This window comes from Trachinotus anak, unplaced genomic scaffold (genome assembly GCF_046630095.1).
Source record: "Trachinotus anak isolate AG129_WGS33_773 ecotype Australia unplaced genomic scaffold, CSIRO_AGI_Tana_v1 ptg000033l, whole genome shotgun sequence".
NCBI classification, from domain to species: domain Eukaryota; kingdom Metazoa; phylum Chordata; class Actinopteri; order Carangiformes; family Carangidae; genus Trachinotus; species Trachinotus anak.
In genome coordinates, this window is record NW_027273884.1 from 1344780 (window position 1) to 1369423 (window position 24644).

The 24644-nt window shown below is 39.5% G+C and overlaps 2 protein-coding genes across 2 annotated transcripts; both read right to left on the reverse strand.

Moving 5' to 3' along the window:
• Window positions 1–1675: 1675 nt before the first annotated feature.
• On the reverse strand, window positions 1676–8849 carry LOC139614120 (alcohol dehydrogenase 1-like). Its single transcript, XM_071471279.1, has 10 exons — window positions 8795–8849; window positions 7373–7482; window positions 5724–5825; window positions 5342–5483; window positions 3479–3566; window positions 3136–3334; window positions 2658–2918; window positions 2370–2502; window positions 2104–2242; window positions 1676–1997 (listed from the first exon to the last, which is right to left on the reverse strand). The coding sequence occupies exons 1-10, from the start codon at window positions 8832–8834 to the stop codon at window positions 1964–1966; spliced, it is 1248 nt and encodes a 415-aa protein (XP_071327380.1). The 5' UTR covers window positions 8835–8849; the 3' UTR covers window positions 1676–1963.
• A 6944-nt stretch (window positions 8850–15793) lies between these two features.
• On the reverse strand, window positions 15794–21656 carry LOC139614172 (alcohol dehydrogenase 1). The gene is made up of 9 exons (XM_071471344.1): window positions 21514–21656; window positions 19993–20094; window positions 19040–19181; window positions 18775–18862; window positions 18133–18352; window positions 17697–17957; window positions 17411–17543; window positions 16140–16278; window positions 15794–16048 (listed from the first exon to the last, which is right to left on the reverse strand). Exons 1-9 carry the CDS (start codon window positions 21529–21531, stop codon window positions 16015–16017), a joined length of 1137 nt encoding a protein of 378 aa, XP_071327445.1. The 5' UTR covers window positions 21532–21656; the 3' UTR covers window positions 15794–16014.
• Window positions 21657–24644: the final 2988 nt, after the last annotated feature.

Sequence of the window (24644 nt, forward strand, 5' to 3'; positions counted from 1 at the left end):
TCAGCACTGAGAGCTTCCTCCAGCTGTGCTGAGACGCTCTGTTTGCTCTGTAACCGAGTGAATTCTGCTGTTTGTTCAGTTCTTACATGTAAAGATCACAAAGACACAGACAAGCCACAGGAAGTGATGATGATGAGAGACGAGAGTTGATGATTCAGTTGGATCTCAGCTCGATTTTTTTTTTTTTACAACACATTGTGGGAGATTAAACCAGTGCTTACCAAATTTAATGGTCTCTGATGTCTCACAAATGTATGACTTGTTATCAGCTCCATCAAATAGTGATTTTTTTTCTCTCTCACAGCTTCTCTTCAGGTTTCATTTCATTAAATGTTAAAAGGATTCAAATTCTCACCAAAGAGCCAAAGAAAGATTAGAGAAACTGTCCCAAAGTTGTAAACAAGTACGTATCAGGACTTTGTTCCTTCTTCTTTTCTCTCCCATTAGTCATCTCACGACTCCTCAGATCTGTTGTCTGTTTATCTTTTGTGCAGCATGTGCTCATTATGTGCCACTGTGTGAGAGCTTTGTGTGACAGTGCGGAGTGGATGTATTGAAGGAATATGATTCATACATGGGGAAAAACAATATATTTTTGTTTGTTTGCACATGTGGTGCTGACCTGAACTATTTTCTGTATTTGAAAAAAGAAAAATCAACTTGGCTCCTTACTAGTTGTTAGTCGATTCTCTCTGTATCGTTATTGATTGATAAAAATTAAATTTGTTTCTGTCAGGTGGGGGTGGTAGGGAGAACTTTTCAGGGACTCTGATGGGAGCATGATAGAAAAAGTACTGAACTTAAGTACTAAACAGATTAAAAAATTGACCTGATGATGGCGCTAGATGAAATGTTATCACATGAACGTCCAAATCTCATGAACCCTCTGTAAATAGTGAATATTTACAGATGGTTATAAATCGCAACAATGTCAAGCTGCTGGTGGGGCTAGAGGAAGACTGAGGGGATCATCAATTACAAAAGATCACTTCCATGAATTGACCATGTTAGTGTTTATTTAATATTTTTTGAGTCTAGCACTGATTGTGCAAGATTACATCAATGTAACCACAGTGAATATACTGTGTATAAACCCAAATGAGATGATGATGATAATCTTTGGATAATTGGAGAGCACAATCATGAACTGTAATTTCTTCACCATAAAATCTCACCACCATCAGCTGTTATTATAAGTAGTTTTATGGTCTCATTGACAAATGGTGGAGCCCATCCTAGCAGAATAATCACAGTGCTGCTTGGCAAACTAAGAAAACAGTGTTATATTAGGCTGGTCTGTGTGAATCTGAGCTAAAACTATTTGACTGAAGTTCTAAAAATAGTTACCTCTGCATCAACAGTTACAATTTAATGCCAGTTCGGTTAAAGGGGATTTTATTTTAATTTTTTTATCATTGTCCTTAACATTGTGAGATAAGGAATTTTTGAAATGTCTTTCTCGAGACATAATCTGTGGATCTTGATGCAAATCAGACACGTTTATGGTGTAGTTTTTATGGTGCTGTACAATTTGGTGCAGTTCCAGATACTAATCTGGCATAAGACAATGTTTGGCCTTGGCTGTTTTGAGTGCTAGTGTAATAGAGTATTCACAGGCATTGTTAATCTGACACACCGCAATCAAACCAGAAGACAAACAAAGTCAGAGACACCATCTGTTTATACCTTTTATTTTGCTCCATACACACTCTGACATGTTCAGTATCAACATCAGCACTGCAGATAATTCTCAGTTACAATCTGCATATAATCCACTCAATAATGTTGAATGTTCAGTCACAGTGTTCTGTAAAAGGCTGTGAAGACATCAGACATGTATATTGTGTGTAATTTGAAAGACTGAAGAACTGTATTATATGTATGAATATTATGTTGAAATTCTATGTAATATAGCAGTAAATTCCTGAATTCATTTGGTGTCATTGAAAGCAACACAGTGGTCTTACTGTGGAGAAACACTCAGGACTGTCCGGATGCTGCAGAGAAGAGAAAAAAAACTGAGCAGACCTTCACCTATTAATACTGTATCTGTGTTGTTACAGAGTCATTAATGATGAAGAAAGTCTAGGAGTATAGATCTACCCTTTGCCGTGCTTCATCAGCTCAATGGCGTCATTGACTTGGTCCAACGTCATGTTGTGAGTGATAAACTCATCCACTTTCACCTTCTTGTCCAGGTAGGCTTTAACCATCTGAGGCACACCATCCTTACTCTTAAAGCCTGAGTTACAAAATAAAAGCACAGACTTATCTAAAATATAACAAGCTAGAAAATATCAGAATATAAGACCAAAGCCTTTTAGTTTCCTGAGATTCAACAGTCAGTGGTGGTTGCCATATTTTCTCACCTCCAAATTTGGAGCCCTTCCATGTGCGTCCAGAGAGGAGCTGAACAGGTCGGGTAGCCAAGTCTTGCAAGTCTGTATAGCCAACAATCACACTGACACCCCAGCCCTGAATACAAGACTCCAAGGCACTGCGCTAGATGAGGAGAAACACCACAAAGTCAGTGAGATCGTAACAGAACGAAGCAGGTCCCAACCTCTGGCCAATGAACCACAGTGACTTTGATAGGAATCAGGTAGGTGACACCTCTTTTTTTACACTTGAAACAGATTCAATAAAGTTTGCCTTACCATGACTTCCACATTCCCGACACACTCCAGGGAGTAGTCCACTCCTCCGCCAGTCATCTCAGCCAGCACTTGGCTGATGGGTTTGTTATGATCCTTGGGGTTCACGAAGTCGGTCGCACCGAACACCTTGGCCTTCTCAAACTTGTCTGGATTGATGTCGACAGCGAAAATCCTCTTGGCTCCTGCAGCCTTGCAGCCCATGACTGCAGCCATTCCCACAGCTCCCAGACCAAACACAGCACAGGTGGAGCCTGGTTCAACCTTTAGTAAAAGAGTCTTTGATCAACATGGCACTTGAGATTGGTTTGACTGATCCTCCATACAGTAAGGTTTTGTTTCTCATATTAAATGACTACTCTTTCCAATCTGGGAAATAATTTCAACTGAGAAGATTTGTTTTTACGCCATAAAGATTTCCAAATTTATATGCACACAACCCAAAATGCCCAATTCTGTTGTTTCAATCTAATGCACACACCTTAGCAGTATTAACTGCTGCTCCATATCCAGTGCAAATCCCACAGCCGAGGAGACAGACTTTGTCCAGAGGGGCAGAGGGGTCGATCTTAGCCACAGCGATCTGGTTCAACACGGTGTACTCAGAGAAGGTGCTGGTTCCCATAAACTGCAGCACCTTCTTCCCCTTACAGGTGAACCTGGATTCTGGAGAACAGGGCCTGTGGTATCATCAGACAGAATCGAAAGAGCTTTTTGAATAAAATGCTTATATCAAATATGATATTATGAAAACATCTAAGAGGAAGGAAACCAAAAGTTGAGAATGAAGTGGATGGCAGGAGCTGAATGATTATGAAGCTCACCATGTTTTTTCACAATGGTTGGTCTTGGGACTTTTACAGAAGCGACATTCTCTACACTGGGAGAGGAACAGAGGGATCACATTATCTCCTGAAATACAAAAACAATGTTGGGTTGTGACTGTCAATTAACTTTTACACAAACTTTTACAACAAAAAATTATGGGCCGAGCTGCAAAGACAGGCCTCAGTTAAATGAATGAGATGCAACATCTTAATACTGAGCTTTGGGGTCGTTACTTTTTGATGTATGCAGTATGCCTTAACTTTCAACTCATTTTTATTTAACATAATTTATCTCAGGCTCCTTTTCATATAGAGCAGGTCTAGACTGTACTATTTATGATATTGTTTACAGAGACCCAACAACGTTTAGTGACAGTGGCAAGGACAAATTTCCTTTGAAGAGGCAGAAACCTCTTGCAGAACCAGGCTGAGGATGGGCAGCTATCTTCCTCAACCATTTGACTACCAGCCAGGGTCACCACACTACTCAGCGACACCAGTACTTATGAAACACTAAAACAAGACCTCACCTGTAGCTACAAGAAGTCCTGTCATTCAGTCTACAGCTGGCCAGAATCACCCAACTCCCCCATAACAGTCACTGAACCTATACACAGAATACTGCTCTACCACTCTAAATTATCCACATGTTTATATATGCTTTTAGGTATTCTTAGATGACAGGTGAAAACTCTTCAAGTTAGAGCTAGGCAAGAAAAACGAAACAACTGGAACAAAACAAAACCAACAACTGGAACCTCTCATCGACTTAATCGTGCTCATGAAGGTTAATGTGGTTAATAATTTCCCCAATATGTGTGTTCATGAACTGCCCCTTAAAAAAATGTATTCAGTCACGTGCCTCTCTCCAATCCAGCTAACATTAGTCCATGTCCAATGAAACCAAAGTTGGTGATATGGATGACGAGAACGTAAACACTGAGCCTCAACCCGGCCAGCTTTTACCTAAAAAGAATGCCATGTTCAGTGCAGAAAAATAATTTCAGCCACCAAAGGTAACACTTTGTGAGGAGTGCATGGCTGAAAAAAACAGGAGCACCAAAGTGATCGTTGATTGCAATCCAGATAAAAGTTTGAAACGTAGACTGTATATAAAATGGGTGCACACTCCGGGTCTGAAAAGTGAAGCCAATGCGGAAGTGCCTTAAACCTGCATTCTATCTAATGACCATCAGGGGGCAACTCCACTGGTTGCAAAAAGAAGTCTGATTGTATGGAAGTGTATTAGAAAATGGCTGTACTTCTCACTAGATTTATTACCTCAGTAAACGTTTTCCTAATGAGTTTATGGTCTCAGTCTCTATTGTCCTTCAATACAATATGATGCTCTTTTTTTAAATTATGGTCCCATCAAGAGGAAAATAGACAAAGCAGGGTATGAATTAGGGCGTGGCTACCATGTGATTGACAGACTGTACCACACACGGAGACCTGCCTAACAATCTGGATGGAGTACAGAGCAGGTCAGATCCACCCCTAACTCCTCCTCAGCTCCACCTTCTCCTCCAAATATGGTTTCTTCTGGTTTCAAAAAAACCAAGATGATGATGGCCAAGTTATAAACTTGAGGCTTGGCCAATAGAGGATGTGATATGCCAAGCTGACAGCTCTTTCCTGGACCTCAAGGCAAACTACTTCAAACAGACTGTTGCACTCATAAACTGGGAGAATATTTTACATTACAGTTTGATTAGTGACTACCACATTGGTCTCTGTATTTCAGAATTTTAGACATAGCCAGGCTAGCTGTTTCCAAGATTTAAACAAAACTATATGAAATGCATTCTTGCACAATAGACTGATATAATCTTTCAAAATGTTGAGCAACTGAAAACTGACCTGGTTGGAATTCAGTGACTCCAGGCCCAACACTCTCTACGATGCCGGCTGCCTCATGGCCGAGGACGGTTGGGAAGACGCTTACATTCTTATTCTCCAAGAGCTGATAAAGATCCGTATGGCACAATGCAGTCGCCACAATCTGCACCAAGACAAAGATAATGACTTCACAATAAAAAAGAACTAGCAACTGAGGGAACATGCTGACCAGCATGTTCACTCTCAGTGGGTTGGACAGTAGTTGCAATGACATCTCATATTTATAATTGTTAGATTTTTAAAATATTTTGTGTTAATGTAAAATACGTTACTAAAAGGATCTCGCAGGGTGCACTTAGAAGCTGTGTATGCAAATGGTCTTGTCTTGATTGTGGTCTCTCACCTTGATGCGGACCTCGTCAGCCTGGGGTGGAGCTACCTCTACCTCCTCAATCACCAAAGGCTTGTTGGGCTCCCAGGCCACTGCTGCCTTGCACTTGATGACCTAGAGGGAAGTGATAACACATGAAAATGCCCAGCATGAGGAATGACAAGCATTACCAGGGGCAACCTCTACCATAACTATCCTCAGATGGGTTATTAAAAAAGTGCCGCAGTGCCACAACCCCTTCCTCAGACGTCTCAAGTATCCATTCATTTCTAATCTAAAGTGCATCAACCAGGCACAGGTCAAGTATCTTTTAGTGGGTGCCAGAACGAAAGACAGAGATGGAAAACATCACACTTTCTTGAACACTGAACACTCATTGCATCTGCACTACACCCATCTCACAAGGAAATATGTAAAACAGTATGTTGTCAGCTCTTCACATTTACTGTAAAAGGCAACATGCTACAAGTAGCAGGATATGATTTAATACTTTATGCATGTACAATTCAGCATTCATCACAGGCTTACTTCAATGTCAAATTGGGTTATATCCCACTTTGCAGAAAACATCAATTGAAAAGAATAATTTAAATTTCAGTTATTTGGCAAACCATTTTACCATACCATTGGTTATATCAACAGTGATGCAAGTTTTGTCAGCCCGTGTGCAAAGTTAAACAGAACAGGGAAAATTTCCCTGAGGCAGAGAGAAAAAAGAATGAAAGTAGGACATTTACATTTACATTTACTCATTTGATAGATGCTTTTCTTTAAAGTGACTTACAAGTGAAGGACAATAATAAAGTTTCAGTGCAATGGGAAACTGCGGTGTAAGTGTTAAGTACTTCATCTATGTAATAAGTGCAAGGACATTGTATGAGGAAGTGCACCACAAGTTCATCATAAGTGCTTGTTAGACACTGTTATAGACAGGTTATATCAGAAGAAGGGGCTGTGGCACCCAAGAACTGAAATAATAGCACATTTATCAGCTAGTGACTGTGCAGCGTGGTGTGGTGGAGCCAGCCTGTAATCTGTTTAATGTTTTTGAACTGCTGCATAACTTGGGCCAGGCAGGCAAAGTAATTCCAATAATTGCCATTGCATCTACAGTATACCTTTACTGCATAAAACATGTATACAGAGATGTCCTGCTTTACGACACATTATCTAACTTACATTGGTTTTTCTTTGCTTTTAAAAGTTATGTCTGTGATTCTATAGTATACAGTGATGTGGCAATGGCTGGGGTCTGAGGATGTAAGGGTAGGAGGAGGTTCTACGGAAAAAGAATAGCTAAGAGCAGGTCATTTAATAAAAAGAAAGAAAACAAACAAACTGGAAGATATGAATATGAAACTTCATACCGTTCGGACTGTGAACTTCATGTTCAAAATTCATAATTGTGAACTATGAATGCAAACGAGTTCATTTTATTCTGTATGAACTGAACTTTGAGCTAGCTCTTGAAAACTTATAATATTGTACACAGGTATATCAAACATTCACTACTGCTCAAAAGTTTTAGAACACCTCAGTTTTTCTCCCTGTTATGTAATTTGGCATTTTGACAGTTTATTTTAAAAAAGAATCTTTGTATGTAGTGTAGAAAATAAAACAGTATGAACATTAAAAGTGCTCACATGGTGAATGGTACTTACCTTGCCAGCTGTGGCCATTTTTGCTGCAAAGGGTATGAAAACAGGGGAGAGAAGAGTGGAGAGAGGAGTGCAGCTGCAGGACAGGAGTGGGGAGGAGACAACCAGAAACCCTGGGGTTGAGGGTTAGAATTACTGGTTTATGAAACAGTCTGGCAAACATTCACGTGGGCAGGTACTTAGTCACAGTTGTCTCAAAACTACTGACAAGCAAATGTCAAGTTAACCTGTAAAACACAACACACAAAAACACAATAAGTGCAAAGGGATTAGTATCTGTAAATTTATATCTGTGCTTCTAATTTACAACTTCTACATCGTCATTATTTGTACATTAACTTAACATTTTATGTGCTTTATATTATACTTAAATATATTAAATTATTTAATATATAATATGTTTTATTTTAATATATTTGTGAATCTCCGCCTTTCTCGTAAAACACAATCCACAAATAAATGGAGGGTAATTTGTATCTGTAAATCAAGTGTGTTACTTATAAGATAGCCTACCATGCACAAATACATGCAGACTGTTTTATATCTGGAAATCTGTAGCTGACAGTTTGAAAACCATATATTTGCCCACCCGTTGTGTCTGTCTTTAGGCCGACTTCGGCTGACTTGATGGTCAACGTGAACTGCCTGTGACTTCAGGGACAGAGTATAAAATGACAGCAGTCATCTGCTGCAGCAATTATAAGTCAGAGACTGTCTACTTCCCATAGCAGGAGTGAGCGCAGTCCTGCAGAGCTGTTCTGTTTTTCTTTTTTTTTTATGTTAAAATGATGAGTGTTATCCTCAATATGTCTATACATGATGAATGTGACTGTTTTACAAAACCTATTCACACTGTTCACTCACCCAAACATATGTTGTTCTAAACCATGTTCCAGGCATAAATTTACATTAGAATTCTGACACGTGAAATTGAATATCAGTAATGTTTTATGAAAACATGGAGGTTGATGGGTTAAGGCTACCAGTCACACATGGAATACCTGTTAGAGCCACACTCATAGAGAGATTTCTGTCTGTGTTAATGAGGACCATAGACCTGCCCATATGCAAATGTATATGTATGTAGATGAAATATGTGCGGTGCATATATAATAACAATATAGCCTACATGTAAAAATTATATGCAAAACCTATTAGAAATTGGAACAATTTCATATGGGCTTACTGACATATACTGTATGTTTAGCCCATACAAATATGCATGCTTCTGTATGTATGCTTATATGCTTATAATTGCATTATTTTTAAAGCAACAGTCACCCCATTGTTGTTATTGCTCATATGTAATTATTTCAAGAAGACGTGACTTAACACTTAAAATCAAATTGAATCAAATGCACCTTTGGAAATAATGAAGACAAGGTGTAGGATAATATTTTTTAAGGTACCAGAGGAAAAACATACCTTTGCCACTGTGGTTGTGGCATGCTGTGCAGTTTTGCATGTCTAGACTCCAGGGATCTGCTGGATCCCTCAGAGGAGTCAGTCATGGGAGAGGACAACACCGATCAGCCCCATCACCAGCAGCTGGATCCCAGGGGGGAGCAGGTGAGGGAGCAGCTGTCAGATACTGTGTCTGCTCCTGAGGTGCTGATGGTTGCACTCACAGAGCATGATTACCTTTAAAAAACAATAAAATAATCATTCCCTGCCACTGGAGACAGATGATGCCCCCATCCACTTCCTCCAGAGACAGAGACTCTGCCCCTGTCTGCTAACTTTGTATTCATGCCGTCTAGCAAATTCATATTTTTTTGTCATTTAGATAATTTTATAAGTTAGGATTTTTCTGGGTAACAGTGTAAATAGTTGTTTTTACACACCTATACAGCAAATGGCATTATTAAACATATGAATTTAAAGTTGCACAGAAAGTTATGAAACAGCACGTAATATCAAAAAGGAAGTGAGTATGTAACAGGACTAATGGCTCTCCTTTTGTAATTGTTTAGTTTTTTTTTTTTTTTACGGTATATTCTAAAAGCAAGGTCATACACAATCATTTTTCACAGAATGTGATACTGGGTTGAACAAATCCATCCAATCGCTATTCAATCCAATCTGACTTTAGCCCGAGGTAGAACCGCCCACCTAATTAACATACAAACATAGAAATACATGTAGAAATGTACAAAAAAAAAAAAAAAAAAAAAAAAAAAAAAATATATATATATATATATATATATATATATATATATATACACACACACAAATAAATTATTGAATTTATACATATGCATTAATGAATAATACATATGCATTTTTTCATTACCAAATATATATTTTTTATTTTGCATTTATTTATGTATTTAAATTATATTTCAAAAATGTCATAAGTATAAATAAATAAATAAATGTACTTATTTATTACTGCACAGTACTGCACACCACTCTACATTGCACAATCATGCACTACATAATCTGTAGGTTGTTTTTTTTCTGGATTTTCACACATTTCTCCGCCCTCCCTAGCAGGTGAGCCCACCAATTCCAGCCTAATTTACTATAGAATAACCATCAATTACCCATCTATTTGTGATGTTGACAGGTCAAGGATAACAGCTGTGCAGGAGCTGGGAAACAAACATGGATGCTAAGTTCGAGAAGAGACTGTGTGAGGATGTCTGGCGATACCCTCACCTTTGCAATTCATTTTAAAAGAATAAGAACAGCAAACAAAGCAGCTCTTCTTCTTCTTGCATGGACTGTCAATGTTTTGATTTGATTTGGAGGATGCGTTCCATACATGCACAGCAGATTGGTGTCCAAGTAGTGCTAATACATAGACGACAATCTACTGTGCATGTGAGGAAAGCCTCCTCTGAGTTGATTCTAGGAAGAGTATAAATGAAAATAACTATGCGTCCGTGGTGTCCACACATCTCACAAGGAAATATGTAAAACAGTATGTTGTCAGCTCTTCACATTTACTGTAAAAGGCAACATGCTACAAGTAGCAGGATATGATTTAATACTTTATGCATGTACAATTCAGCATTCATCACAGGCTTACTTCAATGTCAAATTGGGTTATATCCCACTTTGCAGAAAACATCAATTGAAAAGAATAATTTAAATTTCAGTTATTTGGCAAACCATTTTACCATACCATTGGTTATATCAACAGTGATGCAAGTTTTGTCAGCCCGTGTGCAAAGTTAAACAGAACAGGGAAATTTTCCCTGAGGCAGAGAGAAAAAAGAATGAAAGTAGGACATTTACATTTACATTTACTCATTTGATAGATGCTTTTCTCCAAAGTGACTTACAAGTGAAGGACAATAATAAAGTTTCAGTGCAATGGGAAACTGCGGTAATAAGTGCAAGGAGATTGTATAAGGAAGTGCACCAAAAGTTCATCCTAAATGTTCACAGTGCTGTTCGTGTCCACAGCTGTCTGTGTACATATCCACAAGCCAGTGTCATTACCACCAACATGGGCCTTCTTCTTCCGGCTCTCAACGAAGGCGGACGCATCTTTCCCCTCTCTCCTCTCCCTTTTTTTCCCTGCCTTGCACCTCACGTCTCGTCCTGTCTTGTCTAAACCTTGGAAGCCTCTCTCTGCACTGCTCTCTAAATCTAAAATCATGGAATTGGTCAACTGGTCTCTCAACGCAGTTGACAGGATCATCTCAACGAGAAGCCCGGGTTCGGGGGAACCTGTCTGCCCTGGCGGAACGTACGCTGCTGGTTACACGAGGGACTCCTGGGAGCAGTGGAGGGTCGTGTGCCTGGCGATTCTTTCCGTTGAGGACATCGAAGATCTTTATATATTCGGAACTGTGATATCAGGCTTTCTGCTGATTGGATTAGGCATTGCCCTGGTGTATCGGAAAATTCAGAAGACGGTGACAGCAGTCCAAATCCCCACGCTGCCCGACATAATTGATGGAGTGAGTAAAGCTGTAAGCACTCAGACTGTGATTGTGAACCGCAACTTGGGAACCACCTTGGAAGGAGCTGTCAACACCCTGTCTGTGGTAATAGACAGAGCTGTTAATGCTCAGACTGTGGTCATTAATCGCAACATGGGTCACATCTTGGAGAAGCTTGCAGCTTTGGAAAGGAGAATGGATGAAGATGACCAGAATGGACTAACAGAGTAAGCCGTGTCTATTGAAATACGACTGCTCGCCCTAACCCAAACAATCATAATCTAATCTGCGTTCCGGCCCCCGCAGCACCAGCCTTGGCCAAGGCCGGTGCTGGAACAACTCCCCCATGAGATCTCTGCAGTGAGATGCTTCTACTCCTACCCCTCCCTCCTTTCCTCCACGGACACCTGTTGATTGTTGACTCCGTCCAGGACCCGATCAAGGATGTCTCCATGGCAACTTGCTGTGTTATCGCGATGACACCCTGCGAACTGAGGCACTGATTGTGAACTAGACAAAGCGACTCTCCAGGCCTATGCACACACACACATTCACGGCACTCCTCACATGTACATATGCAACACACACCCCAACCCCCAACCCCATCCCACGCCTTCGCCGCTTCTTCCCATCCAGTGCGGCGGGCGGGGTCCGATGGCAATTGTACTTGTACTGTTACAGTGACAATAAAGCCAATCCAATCCAATCCAATCCAATCTATTGCAACTGCACTGCAACTCATGGGAGTATACCCCCGTAGGATACAACACACTGTGCTGAACTGCAAAGCAAATCTCTCCTTACATTAAACATTAAACATAAACCAAACACAACAAAAACAAAGACAAAGAACTACAAATGAATACGTGTTAAAAACATTTTTGGGGGTTCGAGACCCTCCCCTGTGGTCTGAGCTTTTGGCTGGTCTGGCTTTGATTAGAATTTGCTGTGTCTACAAATACACTGTGACTAGTAAGAATGACCACTGACTATAATGCTGAGGAAAGTGATAAAAATTGTCTGGATCCACATCGAAATCTTCCCTAGCCCATGCCCCATCCATCCACCATGTTTGATGGGAATCTGTTCTTTACTTTTTGCGTAATCCTACTGACAAACAAACAAATTAGGAGTGCACCCAGAGAGCACAGACCTCATCTTAGGCCAAACAGCAGGCAACAGACTTTAGAGAAAACAAGACTAGGTCAAAACCTTGTATAAAGGTGGACGGTGCAAATTTCAATTTGTGAAATCGGTAGTTGCAAAATGTTGCAAAACTGTTGTAATCTGTAATCATCTGATATCATTGCATACTCCTGCTCTCTGTGCTCACATTATCCAGTGTTTTTGCAAAACTACAATCCTGATTTTAAAACTGAAATGAGGTGTGATTTGTATACTATTTCTATATTCTATTTACTTGTAAAATGATCATCTGAGATACAGTTAGAAGTGGCCAAATACCTCCCTTATTTTGTCTCTCACTCTCCACACAGCCTCGGTCTGGATAGGAAATTGCTCTGCAGCTCACTGAAAACATTACATACAAGAGAGGTGTGCCTCTCACTCACAGGGCATTACATGCAACTCTCTTCTTTGAAAAGTAGCTAAGGTTTGTCCAATAAGTCAGTGGATTTGTTGCAAGTGCTTTTTTGAGAGGAAAAAAAAAAAAACAAAAAAAAAAACACTTTCTCTAGATCTACCTGTAGGCATACTGCTGGGTTATGACCAGTCAGCACTGGTGCAGAAATAGCTTACACTCAAAGAAATATAAAAGCAAATTACACTGCGGTTGCACTTTGCCCCATGCAGTTTAAATGTTGGGCATGCAGGACACAAATGGCTCTAATGGACATCCTACAAAAAAATGAAGACAGACCTAAACATGAGGCTAGATTGTAATTTTTTGATGTTTCCTATGCCTTTCATGGTATCCATGACTACAGACAGGAGGTTAAACTATGGGCCAAAAGCCACCAAATGAATTGTCCTTTCCAACAAATCCATATTCATCACATTTGTCTTGGCTCAGTAATCAATCAACTTTTATTTGATTTTATGACTTAATTATACAAAGACTTAATAGCTCCTAGCAACCGTAAGTAAGGGCAAAGTCAAGGGCATTTATTAAAAAATATATATTACATGAGGGACTGCAGTGAACTGTCATTTTGGCTTCATTTCCACTTTGGTTAAATGCTATTACCTAATCAGTTTGGCAAGAATGCAGCATTCAGTGACATGATACAGAAAGGTTTGCAGACAGTTAAATGTTCCTGCCCATTCCTACGACATATAACACTACAAAAGCAGAAAACAAACAAGTATGCCACAGATCTCATTTGCTTAGACCGTTCAGCTTTTGCTTTCATGAACACTGCAGATGATTCTCACAATCACAGTCTGCAATGACGTAGGTTGATTGTTCAAGGTCAGAAATGTATATTGTTGATATTTCATATAAATATCTCTCCAGAAAAAAGAAAATCCTTCACAATCCAAAACAACCTTGTACAACAGTCTTGCAATAAACCCTTCCCTTATAATGTTCAGTTTTGTCAGGACTATGCCAGAAAGGTGTTAATATTCTGTAAAGGTTAAGGCCTTAGTGGTAGTGTTGTATTAGAATTGGTTGTACAGGAAGCAGTGTTTCCCTTGCCATTGTCTAGTGAGGGTGCCTACACCCTGAGCAGGATCCCCTGCCCCCTCAAGAAACCAAAGGAAAAGTAAATTTAAAAAAAAAAATGTTTTATTCATGTGTTTACCCAATTTATGTGCACTGGTTTCATTTCAGCTCAGTGTGAGAGTCTCTACTGCATTTTGCAGTTTCTCTCCTCTCCTCTGTTTTCCCTCCCCACACACACAGAGCGGAGCAGAGGAGACAGAGGAGACAGATTAACAAACTGTTATGTTAAAGTATAATAAAAACAACAAGTTGACCTTAAATGTCAGGCCAAAACACCAGACGACAGCTCTGCTGCTGATGGCAGGTAAGCTAGCAGCTTTCCAGTTTCCCTTTTGACAGAGCAACGCATTCTGCTTTTTCTCAGCTTTGTTGTGACAAAAATGGGCCTTAAAAATGATTTTGTTTCTTTATCCAAAGCCCTGTTTTTGTCATTGTTAACTAACTAACTTGCTAACATTGTGAAGTAACATTAACTTCTCACGGGGATTGTCCTTTCCTTTCCTTTCCTTTTTTTTGTCAATGAAAATAAAGTTTTTATCTTTTGAATTACCTTTTAGTCTCACCGTTTTTCGTCAAAGGCATGTCATATTCATACAGTTTGTCATGCCATCAGTGCTGTGTCGTCATCGTCTTGTCTTAGTCATGGAAAAGAAGGTCAATGACAAAGATATCTCATGGTTTTTGTTAATGATGATAACACTACACTCAAGTGCACACAGGTTATTTAGTAAATATAAGCTTCAACAAAATAATTTAATGTAGGGTTGGCGAATCAGTTGTTGACACAATTGATACATTTATTTATCACATGTCAAGTGATTTTCCCTCCTTTTCCATTTTTATTCCACTGCAAATTCACTGACTTCTACCTTTATCTTTTTTGGCCTACAAGCCTCTTGTCGCTGCCAATGTAAACAGTTACGCAAAACTGTTTGGATAGTTTCACGGTGAAATTAAAGTAGGGCAGGCAACTGAGGCAGAGGGGACAGAAGGAGAAATTTGAAAAGTATTTTTATCATTATACATTAGTTGCAGTAATTTGTTGAATTACCATCACATACTGTATATGAACATAAAATGCACAGAAATGTGAAAACATTTTATGATCAATTGAGAATCTCCTAATATTTAAGTAAAATATACTGATGCAAGGTTTGTCTGTCTATCTGAAAAAAACTCACTATCAAACTTATGTCCTTACCAGTGGCCATGTTTGCAACAAGGAGAGAGGAGTTTTAAAAAGGTTGCAAGAAAAGCAATTATATAAAGATTATGATGGGTGGGGATCTGGTCAATGATTATCAATAACTATAAAAAACTGTGCAGAAAGAAAAAGTGTTTTCAGTTCCTCATACTCAAATTTGGGCAACATATGCAGAGATTTTATGGAGCTGAGTTGGAACAAAGAAGAAGCAACCTCCACAGATGATGACTCTTAATCAGAGACTTTTGCTTTGTAAAAAAAAAAAACAAGTTCACAGATCGTTTGTGCAAGCAAATTACAACAACCTATAGTTACAATTTATTGTAAGTGTGCAGCTTAATAGGTTTTCAAGGCCCTTAAGGGAAGGTGAACTGAAATGTTGTTTCTCTCACAATGAACTCTTGTGTAACCTATATATTTATATATTCAACAGTGCCTGTTCAGTTACGACAGTGAGACAACAAGGCTGAGTAAATCTGAGCTAAAACTCCTTGACTTACAAGAACACTTCTGTCACACAAAACACAACGCAATGTAGAGTTTAGTGACATGGTACATAAAGTGAAGACAATTATGTTGCTCCTATGACATACAACACAACAAAACCACAAATACAACAAGGAATTCACAGACCCCCATCTGTTTAGACCATTTATTTTGATCCATAAGCACTTCCACATGTTTTTCTTACAAGCTTTTCTTACAACGCCACAGGTGATTCTCATATATATAATACTGAAAAGTGTTGATTGTTCAATTATGTGCATTGTATTGTGGGTATGAATATTGTCTTGAGATTCAGTGCAACAGTTGAGGATCATTAAATGATTTTGGCTTCGCTGAAAGCAAAGTAGTGGTCTCATTGTGGGGAAACACTCACAACCGTCCGAATGCTGTGGAGCAAAAAGAAAACAGACACTTGTTAATCGTTCATCTATGCTGCCAGCTAGTAAATCATCAGTAGTGGAAAAAGTACAAACACACCATTTGCCGTGCTTCATCAGTTCTATGGCGTCATTGATCTGGACCAAGGCCATGTTGTGAGTGATAAACTCATCCAGCTTCACCTTCTTGTCCAGGTAGGCTTTAACCATCTCAGGCACGCCATCCTTACTCTTAAATCCTGAGCCACAGAGAACACACACATAATAGAAAAGAGCAAGAGTCTCATCTTAATGGTAATGGTTGATCTATTGCAGTGATCAAGCTTAAAGCCTTTTGATTACTGTCACAGCACAGGTAGTACTAGTAAAAATGATTATAGCCTTGTGTCACAATCACCATGAACTCATCTTTGTTGAGCTATCGAAACTGTGCACAGGTCACACCCTCCCAGTCTCCAACATGGACTCTTCCAAATCATAAGCCATTAGGCCACTGCTACAGCTGCTGATAAACAAACACTCAAACAGCCATGCATTTGAGAGCTCTATGGAAATTAATACTAAACAGGAAGCACCAAACCCACACTGCGCAAAGTGACCTCTAACAAGCCACAAACAACACACTATCATCAGCGTAATGTATTGACAATCCCACCAAGAGACTGATTACTGATTTCTCACTCAGATTAACCCAAAATGCTGTATCTTCTCTCAGTTCTATCTTCCTTGCAGCTAATGCTAATGCCACAGATAGTTTGCCATACACTCAACTGTGTAAGTGAGTGTTCTTGAGCTGAATGGCTAATCCATTGATAACTCACATTCACTGTATTAGCTCATAAAACAAAACCCCACACAAACAAAATCCAGTTTTCATTGAGGCTAGTTTGATCTCTGAACAAGATTCCCAAATATGTCACAGCCTGGGTAGTGCAGGTAAAATTATTTTAGTTTGTAGGGCATGATCACTAAGCAGCTAGTGATTTGCTATTACAAACACATAGGAGAAACGCCTTTGGTTGCCAGTCAGCAAGAAAAGAAAGCCAGCCTTACCTGAAACCTGGATGAACTTGACTTATTTTCTGTCACTCAATGCAGTGCTGCTCAATTGACAACTGACTAAAATTTACATAATCTCCTAAGGGATTAGGGTGTCATTTTCTCCCTTCAGGGCCTCAACAAAAAGCTCAACATCTCTCTTATGCATCCATATCTTTACCTAATGTTAGGTAAGACCCACCCTCTTGAGACTGACAACCAATCAAAAATGATATATAACCACCTGTGACTTTGACAGCTACAGTCGTGTTTTCAATTAATGGGGATGGTCATATTCGAATTGATTTGATTTATATTTGACATGCGTCTCACCTCCAAACAGGGAGCCTTTCCATGTGCGTCCAGCGATGAGCTGAATGGGTCGAGCAGCAAAGTCATACATGTCTGTCCAGCCAACCAACACGCTGACACCCCAGCCTTTGATACAAGACTCCAAGGCACTTCGCTTGACGGAGAAACAGTACAAAGTCAGTGGCCTTGTAACCACATGGGTTCAAATCACCAAATGAACTGAGAAATAATCTTAAATACAACGAGCCTTCCTGAACCAGTTCATGTCAAATTTTATGTTTTATGAAAAGCTCTCTGTATGCCTCACCATGACTCCCACATTCCCGACACACTCCAGGGAATAGTCCACTCCTCCATCAGTCATCTCAGCCAGCACTAGGCTGATGGGTTTGTTATGATCCTTGGGGTTCACAAAGTCAGTTGCACCGAACACCTTGGCCTTCTCAAACTTGTCTGGATTGATGTCGACAGCGAAAATCCTCTTGGCTCCTGCAGCCTTGCAGCCCATGACTGCAGCCATTCCCACAGCTCCCAGACCAAACACAGCACAGGTGGAGCCTGGTTCAACCTAAAGTGGCAAGAACTCTGTTAAACATGTGACTTTAGACTGGACGTCTTGGTGTTCCATACAGTAATTAACATGAGCCACTATATTTCATTATATCACTTATCACAGGATGGTGTGGGATGAATTCATTACAGCAGTAATGAACAATAAATGTTGGATTATAAGACATGCACACCTTAGCAGTATTAACTGCTGCTCCATATCCAGTGCAAATCCCACAGCCGAGGAGACAGACTTTGTCCAGAGGGGCAGAGGGGTCGATCTTTGCTATAGCGATCTGGTTCATCACAGTGTACTGTGAGAAGGTGCTGGTTCCCATAAACTGCAGCACCTTCTTCCCCTTACAGGTGAACCTGGATTCTGCTGATGACATCACATCATGTCGATCAGCAGCCCTGAACAGAGAATTTATTCATTAAAATTCATCATTCATGACTTAATTTGTGCATTACTTCTGTTCTATTAGGGGGAGCAATAAATATTTGTTAACATTGGAAATATGCCAAAAATGAGGGGCACTGCTTAGGCAGGAGGGTCCTCATGGGGTAGAGTTGAAAAAGAGATCGAGCAGTGATGTGCAAGAGCAGAGAGAGTTGGTCGGGATCAAATAGTTTAATGGCCTGACAGATCTGTGTTCTCTAAAGTTATGAGAAAAACCCAGAATGCATTGGACTGATTTATTCCCTCTCACATACCCACAACACTTAACTTACAGAGACATTCTGTAATGCACACAGTGTTAATGCACGATTGGTCCATAACCTGATGAACAAAACCTGGATGATATGAAGAGATGAGAAGAAAAAGATGAGCTCACCATCCTTTCTCACACTGGTTGGTCTTAGGATTCTTACAGAAGCGACATTCTCTGCACTGGGAGATGAACAGAGGAATTACCTTGTCTCCTGAAATTCAAAGACAATATTGCCTAAATCAAATGTTAGGCCAATTTACAAAATAGCAAATCAAATGTGAAAAGGTGGACTGAATGGCTTTGGTCTAGCCATTGTACCTATGTCTTACAGGGCGAGAAATACAAGCAATCAGACAAATGTAAATTGAGATTGTAAGCTTTAACTGACCAGGCTGAAATTCAGTGACTCCAGGTCCGACGCTCTCCACAATGCCAGCTCCCTCATGGCCAAGGACAGCTGGGAAGCCATCTTTGTGCATGCCCTCAAACAGGTGGTAAAGGTCTGTGTGACACACCCCGGTTGCTACAATCTGCACCAAAGGCAACAATCACACAGACTAAAGAAATTTCTGATGCTTGTCTTATTTGAACACTTGGGTATTGTGTGTTCTTTATAGCTGCATTAGCAAGCAACTGCTCGCTAAACAATTTCCCTCAACAGCAAGAGTTTCATGGTGTCATGAAGCCAACACATTAGCTTGCTGGCTTATTACTTATGTATTACCATCTTATTAGCTAGCTGGTGACAGCTGATGAAATCTGCAACAGTTATCACTGGATAGAAACAAAAAGCCTGATTTTCTAAAATCAAGAACCCTTTGTTTCAAAAATCATTATGAATTTTATGTGGTACGATTTCCATCTCTATCACTGCAATCTGCATATGTGCCATGTAGGAATGGTGACAGGTTAGCTGTGGTTTGGGCTAAACTCTTACATCTTAGGTTTTTAGGTCTCTAGATTCATCATCAGCCATTTGTTCTATAACTTTGTTTTTTTTTTATGGTTATCATTTACAGTTTTATACAGTATTCTGACTAAAAAAGTGTTGACTCTCAGTGGGTTTTGCAGTACTATCAATCATTTCACATTATATTGAATAAATGTTGATGACAAATATATCACTTATGGATATTCAATGTTGTACTAGGGCAAGGTATGAAACCAGTGGAGAACCACTGCACATTCAGAAGACTCTAATGTCACCACATAGAATTTCTAGTTAATAAAGTCCTTAAAATCTGCAGTAGAATCTTTCCCCTAATTCAAACTACATTTATTCACTAACCCTTACCTACTCTGTGTATGTGCACATGTGTGTTGATAGTGGACATTTCTCACCTTGATGCGGACCTCATTGGCTTGGGGTGGGGCTACCTCAATCTCCTCAATCACCAAAGGCTTGTTGGGCTCCCAGGCCACTGCTGCCTTGCACTTGATGACCTAGAGGGCAGCAACACCACATGAAATACCCAGCAAAAAATATCTCACATTTTTGGGTGCTGCCCCAAGTAAACTGTACTAGAATGGGTTTCTGGAAAGGTGTTACAGTATATGACAGTTTCCTAAAACCCATCAAGCATCTACATCAACCAACTGAAAAATTTCAAGTGTCTCTTTGCATTTTTCTGTGCGGAGTTGGACAGTGAATAAAATGTTAGTATACTATGAATTCGAAACAAACAGTTGTGGTGGATGTTTTGAAGTTGTATGAAGACTTAACCCTCATGCAGTTCCTTGGCCTCTTTCTTATAACCTCTCAACCTCTTTAAACATTAACATGATGAAGGTCCTCCTTCACATATTTTCAACTAATGATGCAATCAATGATGGGATGAGGGTCAGTGGGATTCTTAAATACATTTACAACGAATGATGCAGTCAGTGTCAAAGGACAAACCCATGAGTGAATCAGAGGTCAATTAATAACTTCCATTTCAGAAATAAAAATGATAAATCTACCATTTGATCATCCAATGGTGTTAAACTGACTTATATCCCACTAAGCATTTTTTAAATTACATGTACTGTACAGTGGTGTCAGTGTCTCTGATATAGCAACTGCTCGAAAAAAGCAAACATGAAAAGCAAAAGTTTAAAGTTCACGAAAGTTATTTGGCAAACATGAGTTTTATTACAACAGTATAACTTAATGTTGGGTAGGTAACTTTAGTAGAAGTGAGTAATCCATTGAGGAAATCAGTTGTTGTCACACTTCATAAATGAAAGGGTTTGCTTTGAAGTCTTTTTGGTCATTTTTTTTTATTCCACTGAGTACAATGAATTCTTGGGCTTCCACCATTATCTTTTTTCAACATACTACCACATTCAGCTTTGCCAATATCCGGAGCTGTGCAAAGAAAAAAAAAAGTGTCTGGCTAGTTTCAAACTGTCAAAACAGGACATGCAATATTTCACTAAGACAGAGGGGACAGGAAGAGAGAACAGAGATTGCAGTCTTATTTTATTCTTATAAATTTTTATAGCTGTGAAAATGATAATTCTAAGTTGATTTAAAAAAAAAAAAATTGATACATGATCAAATAAAAGTACATTAAAACTGTACTGAAACACCTATTTATGGCATGGTCAGGTGTAAACTTGAAATATATTACATACATCCACACTTATGCCACTGAATTAATATCACATACAGAAACATAAAATGCAATCAAATTTGAATGATTGATTTGATTGAATGATCATTTAAAAATCTCATAATATTCAAGTAAAATATATTTTCTGATGTTTTTTTATTACCTACCTGACTACACTTAGATAATGCTGTGACTCAAACTCAAATTCAAAGAAAAACTTCACAGCTGTACATTTGAGTACACCCATATTGAATTATGTACCTACCTTACCAGCTGTGGCCATTTTGCAGTAAAGAATACTGTCAAAATATTGAGGTGTTGAGACAGAAGAAAGAGATAAAGGACTGGAGAGTGTGACAGAAACTTGGACTTCAGGTTTATATACTGCTCCAAGAAAAAAAAGTTATGCAACCATTTAGATGGGCTGGGACTTTGAATGTTTTGATTTTCATTGGTCGTCAATAGCTCCAATTCCAGCCATGTTTTGTAGTTCCTAAAACCAGCTGTGGAGTCTGTGGAGTTTAGAAAAACAAGCATCAATGACCTCAATCAATTTATCAATGATGCAGATCAAGTCTTTTTTAAGCTGATATAAACAATAGTTTTCAAAATCACCCCCAAATGAATTCAGTTAATAAATAAGGGCTTACATCTTTTCATCAAAAAAAAAAAAAAAAAAAAGAAAAAATGTTAACTCTGTGAGAGAGAAGTTGAGGTTTTGACATCAGTTCAACTTTGCAGTCATGTACAAACATTTGGCTTCAGCATTGCTTGGTGAAGATGAATGTGAAACTGTCATTGAAGAGAACTGACAAATTGAAGATTATTGTGTAGAGAGTTTGACTTTTTTTCTTGATCTCCTTGAACTTGAAAGATGTAGTACTTCTTTCTACACCAATGGTTCCTACTGCACAGAAGGAGTGCAGTGTTAGTTAGTTAGTGTTGTCCCTCAGTTGTAAGTCACGTTATGATAAAAAAAATGATAAAAGTGTCTGCCAAATGAGTAAGTGTAACTTTAACTGTAACTGTAACATCCCCCACTGTGCAGATGCCAGTCCTGTTCTGGGTTTACAGTAATGTTGGTGTCGCTGTCCTGCTCTTTATTGGATTATGGGAAATTAATACTCCAGCAGCTGCAGTCAGTGTTACCTAAGATAGCATTATATTTGCCAAACACATCAGGGAAAAGTTGAATCTATTAACGGGAGCAAAGGGCTTGTCAGGGACTGAGTCACTTGATGGTCCAGATATGGTTTTGAGCAATGGATACAACTTGTGTCAAACATATCAAGTTGTGAATGAGTTGTTTTTTAGACTCAGGATGCCAAGACCTGTTTTTTGAAATATGGAGCACATTCTTGGATCAAAATGAACAATAAATAGTTACTGTTAACTTCTCTCATATTACACACCAACATTTACACTCACTGCAGCTATCTGAGCAAAAACTATCATAATCAATATACACATTTTTATGACAAACCTGTAGATATTTTGTTTATTTTATTTGTGGAAATGTACAGGGTTTGTTAACATGGTTGAGGATGTGCAGTGCATCCGTAAAGTATTCACAGCGCTTCACTTTTTCCACATTTTGTTATGTTACAGGCTTATTCCAAAATGGATTGAATTCATTTTCTACCTCAAAATTCTACACACAATACCCCATAATGTCAAAGGGAAAAAAGTCTGCTTGAAATTTTTGACAAAAATATTAAAAATTAAATAATAATAATAATAATAAATAATAATAATAATAATAATAATAATCACACGAACATAAGTATTCACAGCCTTTGCCATGACACTCAAAATTGAGCTCAGGTGCATCCTGTTTCCACTGATCATCCTTCAGATGTTTCTATAACTTGATTGGAGTCCACCTGTGGTAAATTCAGTTGATTGGACATGATTTGGAAAGGCACACACCTGTCTATATAAGGTCCCATAGTCGACAGTGCATGTCAGAGCACAAACCAAGCCATGAAGTCCAAGGAATTGTCTGTAGACCTCCGAGACAGGATTGTATGTAGGCACAGATCTGGGGAAGGGTACAGAAAAATTCTGCAGCATTGAAGGTCCCAATGAGCACAGTGGCCTCCATCATCCATAAATGGAAGAAGTTTGGAACCACCAGGACTCTTCCTAGAGCTGGCCGCCCGGCCAATCTGAGTAATCAAGGCAGAAGGGCCTTAGTTAGGGAGGTGACCAAGAACCCAATGGTCACTCTGACAGTGCTCCAGCGTTGCTCTGTGGAGAGAGGAGAACACCTTCCAGAAGGACAACCATTTCTGCAGCACTCCACCAATCAGGCCTGTATAGTAGAGTGGCCAGACGGAAGCCACTCCTCAGTAAAAGGCACATGACAGCCCGTCTGGAGTTTGCCAAAAAGCACCTGAAGGACTCTCAGACCATGAGAAACAAAATTCTCTGGTCTGATGAAACAAAGATTGAACTCTTTGGCCTGAATGCCAAGCATCATGTCTGGAGGAAACCAGGCACCGCTCATCACCTGGCCAGTACCATCCACAGTGAAGCATGGTGGTGGCAGCATCATGCTGTGGGGATGTTTTTCGGCAGCAGGAACTGGGAGACTAGTCAGGGTCGAGGGAAAGATGAATGCAGCAATGTACAGAGACATCCTTGATGATAACCTGCTCCAGAGCACTCTGGACCTCAGACTGGGGCGAAGGTTCATCTTCCAACAGGATAACGACCCTAAGCACACAGCCAAGATAACAAAGGAGTGGCTTAAGGACAACTCTGTGAATGTCCTTGAGAGGCCCAGCCACAGCCCAGACTTGAACCCGATTGAACATCTCTGGAAAGATCTGAAAAGGGTTGTGCACCGATGCTCCCCATCCAAACTGATGGAGCTTGAGAGGTTCTGCAAAGAAGAATGGGAGAAACTGCCCAAAAATATGTGTGCCAAGTGTTACGTCCCTTTGGTGGAGTCTAGGGGTGGACAGGGACAGTAAACAGGACAATCAAGGATTTGTAATGAGCCAGAGGGTAGTTTGATGATTTATTATACAAACGTAAACTTTAACACAAAACACCAAGCGGGGTTAACAAATGTGGGGGGAGAAAGGCAAAGGTGGTGTGCCAAAGGAATGAAAACCAATAAAACAGAATGAGGCCTACCCCTAACTGCTGACTGAAACAAAATACACAAAAGAAAACCTGTCAAATCTGATCTAAACCAAAAACACGGGGCGGCACCCACCACTAACCTAGTGTTTTTAGACAACACAGAACTACGTGGTGAAAATGTAAAGGGTACCCCCAACTTACCTATCCTTTCTCCCCCACACAAACCTTCAAATAACAATTGTAGTCAACACGACACAACACAGGCAGTCTGGTAGGGCAATCAGGGGAAAATGAGAGAGAGAG